Source organism: Ptychodera flava, chromosome 6 (genome assembly GCF_041260155.1).
Source record: "Ptychodera flava strain L36383 chromosome 6, AS_Pfla_20210202, whole genome shotgun sequence".
Lineage (NCBI taxonomy): Eukaryota > Metazoa > Hemichordata > Enteropneusta > Ptychoderidae > Ptychodera > Ptychodera flava.
This window is the reverse complement of record NC_091933.1, coordinates 26,568,405-26,580,670: the sequence shown is the minus strand read 5'-3', so window position 1 is coordinate 26,580,670 and position 12,266 is coordinate 26,568,405. Positions and strand designations below refer to the sequence as shown.

Below are 12,266 nucleotides of genomic sequence, written 5' to 3'. Positions count from 1 at the left end.
AGCATGTGCTTGCATGCATCTTAAATAGGTTAGGGTACAATCCACATTCATCATCATTCGTCATCAAATTAAACACAACAACAATATTTGAAGCACAAATTGAAACCTTTTGCGTGGAGATGAATTTGTCCTGAAATTGTTGATGGAGAAAATTTACAGGGATAGACCTGGAGGGACGACTCCAGCAGAGCAGAGCCAGATAAGAACAATCCATGTTTCTAAAAAACCTTTAAACTTCAAATATTACAAGGTCTCCATTAGGATAGTGATTGAAAGCCTCCCTGATAAGAACTCAGAATTTCACGGCAGCAATAGCTTTCAAGTAATTAAGGCAACTGGAGCATTTGGCAAACTAATCACTAAAATTAAACGCTGGCAGATTTTCTATGCTGCCAGGTTAATCACCTGCTGTGCCTGACTGGGGCTCAAGTTTAAGCAAGTTGAGAGGTTTGCATTCTTGGCTCTAATACACATGACGGGGGAAGGTCATGGCTTGTGGCAGAGCACGGCCCTTGTGATACTATATCATATGTTCTGTTATAATAAAGTGCAAAAAGGGTAACTGCTAAGGCAATACTTCATTATGAGGATGTCATGTGTGTGATTTCGAAAAAAGATTGACACCAACGGGATGTAATGATGTTGAGCATCTGCTGTGAAAGAAAGCTGTTATTAAGCACTCTTTTCCTTCATTAACATTCTTGTGAAGTATATTTTTTAAATGTTTTGAACAGCACATATTCAGCTATTTTACCGTCACTTCCCTGTACAGATCCACAAAAGCTATTGAAATCAATGGGAATTTACAAGTGTGGCAGTGAAAGAGGGTGATATACAGTCACAAACCACTGTATAGGTGTGTGGAACACCATGCAAAGCACGTGTCATTGGAAATCCCATAATTTACTTTGTTTCTGACCATCATGACACTTCATTTAGAACACACAGCAATAAACTTGCTGAGTTACACTATCAATCTACTCTACAACAGAAAGCATACTCTGACTGACTTGATGAACCACTGGTGAGCAATGCCATGATCTCAGATGGCTCTATTTTTAACATTGACAGGTGCTTAGACTACAAAATGGCAACATACTTTACGTTTTGTAAAACCTGCATGTCATCTTATGTATTTATGCATACATCTTACAGAAGTAACACTTTCACTGCGTAATTAATTTTTATACATGCATTCCTGTGCGTAGTTTTCTATGGAAATAGAGCCTTATAAATATTGATTTACATGCATGAGCTGTATCTTTGTAATTATAAGAGTATTCAGGACAATTTTTTCAGTGAGTATTGCAATATGACAGAGCATCATAAAAATGCACAAAAAGTCATGTGACACACCTAGAAGGTCACGTGATCATGGCGGCCATATTGGATTTTACAAAAATATTCAAAAAATGTTGCATTTTTTTAATTTCAATATATGAATGTATTTTTTTCAGCGTAACACTTTAGAAATTACTACTTATATTTCATTAACTCAAATTCAGTAGGGGGAACACATACTCTAAAACATATTCCACATAAATGAGGTTAATATGCACATTTATTACAAGTTCATCTTCGAACAACAGGTATCATCTGGCATTCAAAAGACAGCTATATTATATATAAGCGTATATACTGGTAGCTAGTCCGATGTGTAATTGTCATTGATAGATTGATGTCGTACAACATCCACAGGATACCCCATCAACGTTTGTGATGTCGGTCACCGGCCCTTTGTCGCACTTTTCTCTCAACATGCTCAGGTGGCCTACCTTCCTGTCTTGCTTGCAATCTCTGTCTTTGCTCAACGGTTCGGGAACATATTCAAGTTCGGTATTAGAGTTGTAATTTGAAATTTGACTTCCGCTATCTCCGTCGAGTTCAGTTTCACGATCAGTGACAATTCCACTAGCACTGTCTAGAAAAACATGCTCAAGGGCTTAGTCAGTGTTAAACTGTGCCCGAGTCGCCATTTTTAAATACTCTCTGACAGAAAAACAACAACCAATCACACGATCCTTACAAATCACGGCGGAGAAATGACCGAGTATGGCGGCATTTGTTTACAAATTTGGCGCGCATGCTCATTTAGGTTTGACCTCTACCTCGTACGCTACGCTAGGCTTGAGGAAATAGTCAACAAACATGATGTAGATCAGACAAAGCCAACGTATATCGAACGCATGTAAACGCGTACTTTCTTGGCGCATTTACGCGCCCCCCCCCCCGCAGTCTGGCTGTTGGCGCAGAATGCGCCCTCCCACGATGAAAGTGTTAAGGAATAACCCTTGATGTAGGTGGGTGTTGGGTGAAGGGTCTCCACCAGTCTGCTTCCAAAGCAAAGGTTTGGATTGATACATGAGATTGGGTACAATATGTAACATATATATATATATATATATCAGTGGCTTGGTGTCAATTCAGGCAATGTATAGTGCTCGATCACATCACTCCTGACGATGCCAAGCGCATGAAACAGTCTGTAGAGTAATCACGACAAGTTCCACGTCTAGCAATATATATATATATATATATATATATATATATATATATATATATATATATATATATATATATATATATATATATATATATATATATATATATATATATATATATATATATATATATATATATAATATTATATATATATATATAGCAAGAGCCGCTGGTTAAGTGATATATTGAGGGAATTGTGCCCAAACCGAGTGTATATCTGCCTGCGAAGGGGCTTATTGCTATTATATTACATCAACATTTGTGTTTATGGCATTAAAAGTTGTTTCTTCCGCATTTTTAGTACAAAAAAAAAGAAGAAAGCAGAATCAAATATTGAGTGATGGTCACTGAATGGAAATCCAGTACAAGGGACCTAAGTGTAGCATTATTGATGGAAGGATACCGGTACACAGCACGTGTACTTGGCAATGGCAATGATAGCAGAGCAGATGAAAATAATGCGGCTGATTTGGCAAAATACAAACTAACTGCTCCAGTAAGGCAGCTCTACAGGAAATATAAATATTTACACCACTCTTGTCATGATTGCCATGTATTTAATAATTTGCTTAGAGTTATAGCATCGTTTTCTTTGCTATCTTTATGCTCTCTATCACCACACTAAGCTTCTGTGCAGGTTAAGGGGCCAATTTAGCACCAGTTGGTAAAATGTTCTTTTACTACGGCTGACATATGCTCTTGTCCAATCAGAATGATGCATTAGCATGACTAACATGCTGATATACTATTATTCATGTTTGAAACTTCAGGGAGATATCAACACATTGCAGTATTGCCAGTGTCATGAATTTACAACGACACAATGTAATGCCAGCTAGGAAAACACTCTGTGTCCCCATGTTCAAACTCAGTATACCGTTAAAGTCATTTTATAAGACGCGTCTTTTATTATGATGTTGCAAATTTTGAACTCGAATTATTTCTCCAGAGAAGGGGTGCGACTTATAATATGTACTTTTGTGTTTTTTAAAGAGGTATACTCCTTCGTCAACCAGTAGGTTGAGAAACATGTGAAGTACGGTAATACAATTTTATTAAAACACAAGGAACAATAAAGTATCAACTTTTGATGAACGGAGCCAACCTAAATGGTGGCCGGTAGTGTGACAGATCTGCTGAAAAAGGGGTGCGACTTATAATGCATACATTCTCCATTTTCGATATTTTATGGATTTCATCCTACGCAACTCAATCAAACGAGGGTGCGACTTATAATGCAGATGCGTCTTATAAAATGACTTAAACGGCATGTTAAAAATTCTGGACCCTAATTTATGGTTCTAACATTCTGTGGGTGACCAGTAAAAATCTCGTTCTTCATGGTCACATTGTCAGTGGCATTGCAAATACATTTTATATATTTATTTAATTTTTACAAAATTTCTTCTTGTGCTCCGAGAAAGAAAATAACAGAAAAGGCATCTGCATTTTACAAGAGCATATGAACAGGGAGAACAATATAATAAGACTTCCTTTGGGCCTCCTGTACCTGAAACCAGTTTATTTGGAAGACTTTCCTCAGAGAAAATGCATCAAATCTACTTTGAAGAGGTTAAGAGTTAGGGTTTGAATTAGTCTGAGAATTCATGGCATATATCAAAAATAAGTAGCCGTATATCTTCATGGAAAAATGAGAAAATGTCAGGGGGTAGGGCAGGTGGGGTCGTGAGGCAGTCTTGCAAGTGATAATATGCATGTAGGAATCAACAAAATGAAGAAAACTTTCCATATCTGAAATATTGCAATTTTCGTAAAAACTTTGAGAGGAACAACTTTTTCAAAAGTTCTGATTTTCATAAAAAAGCAGAGATTTGAATGAATCATTATAGAGGATAAGTGAAGGATGCACTGGGCAGACTGGGAAGCACAGGAAATTTTATGACCATTTGCCTAGCTGATACCATTGTCCTTGTCATCTGCAAGGTACTGAATTGGCAAGTTTTTGAATAGTTTGTAGAAATTTTAATGGGAGGAAAACACTGACAGGTGTTGGAAAAGTGTGTATCAAATAACCAGCTGCCATGAACAGCAAGATATAGGCTAATCAGGTGTCAAAAAACTATTTCACAGTGTATTACAAATGTTCTTCAAAAACTAACCAACACAACTCAGCAAATTATCATAGACAACCTAAATTTAATAGCTTGCACTTTCATTCAACAATTCAAATTTTTTCCCTCTTTTTTTCAATTGCACAGCAGATCATCTGGCATCATTAAACACAAGTGGTATAGCAACAAACTGTTGACGTCAAATCGCCGTACACAATACACAGTGCCACAATTACAAGGCATCTGTGTTTGTGTATGGCGATTTGACATCATCAGTTTGTGGCTGTACCACTTGTAAAATGGTGCCGATCATCCGTACCTGTACAGCCATGAGAAGTAAAAATAGCATATTTAAATTTCACCAGAAACATGATAGTTTTACATGGGTGACTCATTGAATTTCAAACCAAGTAGTGGTGTCAGTGTCCATGTGATTAAAGCAGGTACCAGCCAGTATACCTGATTTGACTGACAACATTTGATGCACAGGCAACTGGAACCACAATACAGGGTTGCAGCCCTGATGATGCTGTGGAATAAATTTTGGTAGTGAGAGTGCACAGTACGTGACCATAAGGATATTGGCATATGTTCATTTCTGGAGAACTGTAACTCACTCTGACAGGGCCATAAGGAACTTGGCATATGTTCACTTCAGGAGAAATGCAATTCAGCCTGAAAAACTGTCAGTTAGTGAGGCTAGAGGTTGGCAAACATATGTCTGATGCCCTATGGCCTGTCATTAGATACCAAAAAATAACTTGTAAAATATAGTCCAGCTTTTCTGCAAGGATATTTCATTTCCTTTGCTGTACATTAGTCCATGTCTGTATGGGTTTCTTGGCAAAATTCTTCATGGCGTCCTCCAATGACCGCAAAGATACTAAAGACTTTGCTTTGATTGTGGGGAAACCCTCTTGCCAAACAATAAAATCATCTCATACTGGCCAACTTCAAAGAACAGTCCTAATTTTCTTGGCAAAATTCTTCATGGCATCCTCCAATGACCGCAAAAATACCAAGGACTTTGCTTTGATTGTGGTGAAACCCTCTCGCCAAACAATAAAATCATCTCATACTGGCCAACTTCAAAGAACAGTTCTAATTTCAAAGCTAAGCACACATGACGTGCAAGGGCTTCCTGTCCATGTCAAATGTCTATATCGCAGTCCCCAAAGCAGAGTGACGTCATGCCCACTTTTACTGCAATAATTTGAATGCACTGAAGATGACTGCAGATACAAATACACATAAACAGTCTTTTCCAATATCCACTGAAGCGGTTTGTCTTTTCACTGCCAGCAAATGCAGAGTCGCCTCACCATCAATCCGTTGTACCTGGTCAGTTTTTACGGCCTTCATAAATTCACCTCATTCATTTACAATGAAAACAGTTCAACATAGATTGCTCTTCATTTCTTCCATTTCGACTTTCGCATGGCCTACACTGTGCAGAGCTGCACTTTCTTCACTAATGTATCCACCTTTCTCAATTTACTAATTATGATGTCACAAAAGTTTGATATCTTTCATCTACAATAAAAGCGTTTTTTTTTTGCAATCAAATATAATGACCTACTTAGGATATCCAATGGAGAGGAACACTTAGTGTTTGCATTTTCATCAGAGATTTGCTTGGCCTGATTTACTATTCTTTGCAATCTATAATTTTGGGAGCAATGTTTCACCTTGAAAACTGCAAGATTATTCAATATCATTCCAACAGGAATATCAGCCAGCACTTGCATTCATGAATCATCAGAGATTTCAATCGACTGTTAAAAAAGTTGATTAATTTCAGAGAAATCACAAACCATTTAAAATGCGCACACACAACCAAGGCATTTTATGTAAAGTTGAGCAATATCATGGAAACATTATTGAGAAAGCTGATACTTGGAGAGACATCATACAGGTATTTAATTTTGCAGCAATCATCAACACATTATCTGGAACTGCTGACCTCAGGTCACTATAAGGTCATCCAGGTCAAATCATTCACAAAAATCAAACCACTTAACATGTTGAGCTACCGGTACATGTATCTATATTGCAGAATCTACTGGGAATGCTAGTCTAGGTTTGTTATGTCTACTTGACAAAACACAGCTATCTCCTGGGACTGAATGCCTATTTAAAATTTCAAGAGAGCTTTTTTACTCCAATAGTATTGATCGAACTGTCCTCTATCGTTCTTTTTGATACGGCTTGCAAGGACTACACATGCCATGAGAGAACTATGTCTGTTTCAAATCATCTCACTTGTCTATGTGGTGAATGACAATAAGCGATTGTCGTTTGACAAATTCACCTAGAAATTATTCATGACCTGAAGACTGTAAAAAAATCACGGCACGTTGTGACATTTTACGACAATCACCAAAGGAGTTGCACATGAGACCTTCAAAATCTAGTTAGAATTGCAAATGGGGAACGTCTGTAGGATGAGGAATCATCCTCAGAGATTTGTACTTCGGCGTCCGATACGCATGGTGGATTTTGTTTAAAGGTCAATGATGAATTTGACTACACTGTATATTAGCCAGTTCACAGCTGAACTTTGATGACGTCATTTCTGCTGATGATCATGAAAGAGGCACCAGCTATCCTAGGTACTTTCAAGGCAGGAGGTGTTTTTAATTCAAAATAACCGTACTTTTATAATAAAATGGCAGAAATATGAATGCGATGTTGAATTGTGCATCACATACTGGTACATAATGTTTAGGGGAAGATTAAAATACCGGTATAGTGTCCAAGTTGTTGTTTCCAGAGCTACAGTGGTATGTGTTGAACCACTGGCAACAAGGGAACTAGAAATACTGTCTAAATTGAGGAGTTGCGAAAAACCGTCAGGTGTAACTATCGTCTGGTGGGGTGGTAATAATATCAGTCGATCATAAAGAAATCAACGCTGCAGAAGCTGAAACATTGTCTTGAAGGAGGTCACAAGTAGTCAAAACAACATCACGTGTCAACATACATTCCACTGACTGTCCAGAAGGCATAATTTTGCAGCATTGTTTGTGCGAATCTGATGGTGTTGTTTTGAGTATGTCTGACCGTCTTGCAGGCAATGCTTCAATTTTTGCAAAGTTGATTTCTTTGTGATCGACTGATATTATGGCTGGACGACAGCTTCACCTGACAGTGTTGGCAACTCCTTAATTTAGACAGTGTGTCTGGTTCCCATATTACCAACGGTTTGACACAAACCACTGTATTGTACAAAGGTTTCTCTCATGCCGACAATAAAAATGATAAAAATATTTTTAGACCCACAATGTTGATGATTTTATTCACCACTTCAACAAATTTGAAGAAAATCATGCCTAGGCAATTAATATCCAAAAGTCACCCCATTTCAAATGTCTTTGGGTGAGAAGTTGATATGGGACCCTGCATGTATGACAATGAACAGCCAAGTATTTGACAAGCAAAGACATTACAAAAAGCAATGTAAAAACTCCCTCAAATACTGAAACTGTGTCAAAGATCAGTAAGTGTCTAGTAGCAATGCTAAAATGAAAATCACTTTTTCCTGTAAACCAAACAGTCTGCATGGAATTCCATTCAACAGAGAGGCATTGATAGTACGCTGCAAATGTGCGGCGGATATTTTACCACTTCTGATGTAACCTACTAACATATTGACCTACCATCTCTATCTTTCTCTTTTTCTTTCTTCTTCTTCTTCTCATGGTCATCTGACTCTTCCGTGGCGCCCAGCAGGGAGAAGATGATGCCACTTTGTGAGTTCAGGCCTACGGCTGCTACCACCTTTTCCCACTTCCTTCCATAACGTGAGTGCCTATACGAGCCAATGCAAATAAATAACAGAAAAATATACACATGAAACGTTGTCTGTTAGAGTTTTTTTCCCACACAGTTCTATACAGCCTTTGTATCTCAAAAATTGGGAAAGAACACCAGTAATTCCCATCTGGAAAAGTTGATTCTGTGATGCCAGGGATGGGGGAATGGGTGAAAGGATTGCAAGCCTCAATGAGTCTACATTTATTGAAACATTTTTTTGAAGTAAAAGTTATGGCAAGTTTCAAGTCTGGCACAAATGAAATTACACTGTATTGGCTTTAAAATGAAACTGACTCTGCCAAAACAGACACACAGAGAAACACATCATAGCAAACAGACAGACTTCACTCTGGGATTTTCAATTGGATGGGAGGGTTAGAAGTTTCAAAGTGAAGAATTTACAGGGAAAAGAGGAAAAGAGAGATAAAACTTTATAGCATTGATGTGAGATACACATAGTTTTAGCATAATTTAGAGACAACCTCATCTACTCTCAGAGTAAAATACCATAATACTGTATTCCCAACATACTCTATCCTGGTTGAAGGGGCATACCATTGGGGACAAAGGTTGGACAGGTTACAGCTGTATCTAAGATCTCAGAGTACAGAAGTACATGCTCCTAGAAAACTGTCTGAGGATTGTTTAACTACTCTCCCTTATTTTTCGTTTTGTCAAAATCTACAGAATAGACATCTCCATGGAAATGGTGGATTTTTTTAAGAGAAAGAAACCTTGCCCACTTTTTTAGCAGTAATATTTCCACTTCATGTATTATGAATGGTGTGTACAAGCTGTTTTTCTTCTGAATTTTAAAATATCACAGCAAGTTGGCTACAGAAGATTGAATTTTACCCATCAAACCAGAAACATCCGAGATCAAATACCTTTATTTACAGCTACCATAGAAAACTAATGATTAAATATGGAATGTAGCCATATTTAACTTCATATGTCAATAAATTTTAGATGTTTTGTTTCTCTGGTACTAAAATTTACATTTTGATCCCCTAATCTTGATTTTGGAAGAGAATGGTAAAGTTTACTTGAGGATAGATCGAGCAAAAATTTGGAACTATCAGGGCAAGTTCTACCTTATATAGGTGTACATATAAAATTCATATGAAACTGACAGCTTAATGAAATGCTTTGGAAATTTGAGAGTCAAAAAATTTAGGTTCTGTACGCTTCTGTCTTCACTAAATGCAGTACTATTCAAAACAACTGCATTTATTACGAAAACCTCTGGGTTTTTTTTGGGTGAAAAGAGACAAAAAATCTCTGCACACACAGCATTTATATCACCTACGGATATTTCAGACAGTTCTGGCATTCCTTGGCTTCAGACAAAGTGTCCGTCTTTATTAACGTTTTGATTTTTACAATTTCTGCATTTTCATAAATCTTGTAGCTAACATTACATCTAATACATGCCAATGAGTACAGAAAGGAAATACTCATTGGAAAATGGTATCAGCTGAATCGTTTGGCGACAAAACTGAAAATTGAAAACCTTACGTGGGAATATTGAACTGTTGGCAATTCAATACGACTATTATCAAACAGATGAGATTTACAGACTAAAATATCGAGCTGGGCAGGTTTATTTTAAGACGCTCAATTTATTACTCAAACACGTGTATTGTATTTCGTAAATGTATTGATGACATTTTTTCAATAGGTACAGAGTGTGTGGGAAATAGAGTTATCAGTGATGGAGGTCATCTACACAGAAAGGAAATATGATTATGACAAGCATTCATCGAATGATGAGGTTATTACGGGAGATTCTCTCAATCCCACACTATGATTGTTGAAAGTAAAGACTTAGCATTAACTCCCAGATAGTCTTTGTAGCGTTGTTCATTGATATTAACAGTGTATAATAATAGTTGTGGCTATATTCATAAATTTTTTTCAACATATCTGATGAAGCAATCTCACTTTACTTCCTCGAGCTTAAAATCAATTCTCATTTAAAGGGACAGTAGCTGTAACAGTGTCAGTAAAATTTCATTATTCTCGCTCCAGAAAACAAGCGCATTTGATTTCTCCTTCTCCCCGAAATATGTTGAAATGGTAACATGTATCCACCCATCACACATGACACATTGTGTAAAATACAAAATCTTATTGTTGATTAATAAAGTCTAATCAGGACTACAACAAAGTCCCCACACAAAAAAATATGGAACATTACACATATGCAGACCACTTTCATAAACTGAATACTAGGTATTTTGAGATGATTTTGAGAGTAGAACAAGAAACTTTTTTTAACAAAGACAATATTGATGACGGAAAGCACATCAAAAGTTCTAGCTAAAGAGATTTAAGAATAGCATACGTAGAAAAACTTTCCAAGAAATGATTTTGGCTGTTGGACATGATGATGACGAGCATAAAACAACAATCGCAAATTTATGAATCTGTGATTGTGTGTACAATCAGACTACACAGTCAAAATGTAAACATTCATAAATGCTGACTCAGTACTAAATATGAAATCCTGTCATATTCTGCTTCAATGGGGGAAAAAAACATCAGCAGTTTCAATAAATCTGTCGGTTCAGACTGTTAACCAAAGAGGCTGTCAGACAGTCCGCTGGCACAGGTGAACAAAGAAATCTGAAAAAACCTGGACAGAAAACAAACACACTTCCACTGATCTAGTTTTTCAATAAAATTCCACACTTAATGGAAAATTTATATCAACAACAGTTTATGTAATCACACAGATGTTGGGTCTCTTCCCCTAATAAATCCCATTTCCACACATCAAAGTCAGGGCAGTGAATAAAACTACATCCAATAATCAATATGTCCATCAACATTCTTCATTTTATTTTAAAAGAGTCTGTCTGCTGATTGTTTACATTTTATTGCCTGGAGCAATGTGAACATCATTCTTTGAAAACAATAAGACAACACATTTGGCTGACAGCAAAATTGTGACGCATGAGGACCGCTCTGTCACATAAATCATGGCAGTTGTTCACATTTGTCGACATCAAGTTACCTTGGCGCAATACCAAGACAGAAAATGTAAGGACAAGCCAAAAAGCCCTGGAAGTTTTTTATATTTTAGTTTTTACAATCTTTAACCTAACAGCAACGGCAGTTAGGATGACTCTGAATTAGAAGTCTTCTACAAAAATATTGCTGCGAAATGTTTGTTTTATTTTCAGTTTTGTTCGTTTTTTTAAGCAAACATGATCCAACTACCAATGTGAAATCCAAAGACTGGAATGCTTAGACGTAGTGGCAATTCTGACATAATGTATCATGACAGTGATAACTTCACTTTTCAGAACTGTACAGTGTTAGCATGTGATCCAGCAGATAATATGACACATTCTGCTGTGCGCAGCACAATGCCGTCTTTTGACGTTTTAATTTTTCAATGAAAGCCAACATAAAAATGAGGCTGTTGAAGATAGTCTAGACCAATGCACTTGAGGAGGGGAAAACAAACAACTTTTCTTTATTTTGGTCTTTGTAGTGTTAACAGACTCTTCATCTACCAAAGCAAAGTCAGCGAGTGAAAGTTAGAAAAGTTTTGGTTGAATGCATACCTGATAGTAGATGGAGATCTCGCTCTTTGCCCTTTTTGACCTGGTCTGACTCCCCTGTCAGGGAACTTTCATCTAATTTCAAATCATTGCTTTGGATGATGATGCCATCCGCAGGAAGTAAATCACCTGAAGGGAGACAACAATCAAACAGAAAAGCTCTATAAATTCACCATAGAAAGTGTTAAAATGGGTGAAACAGAGAGAAAGAGAGAAACAGCAACCATGTTCTCCTTGCTTTTAAAAACACATGATATTTGAATCTTTTTCAGTGCTCATATCCAACATTGTCCTTGCAGTAGTG

The 12,266-nt window shown here is 37.0% G+C and overlaps 1 protein-coding gene across 1 annotated transcript in view; it reads right to left on the bottom strand.

Annotated features, from left to right (window-relative positions):
• LOC139134413 (plasma membrane calcium-transporting ATPase 3-like) overlaps positions 1–12,266 on the bottom strand; it is a 139,831-nt gene that overhangs the window by 20,840 nt on the left and 106,725 nt on the right. The window contains 3 exon segments of the mRNA XM_070701275.1: positions 8,234–8,385; positions 11,267–11,276; positions 11,966–12,091. Of these exon segments, the coding sequence (XP_070557376.1) occupies positions 8,234–8,385; positions 11,267–11,276; positions 11,966–12,091 (288 nt within the window).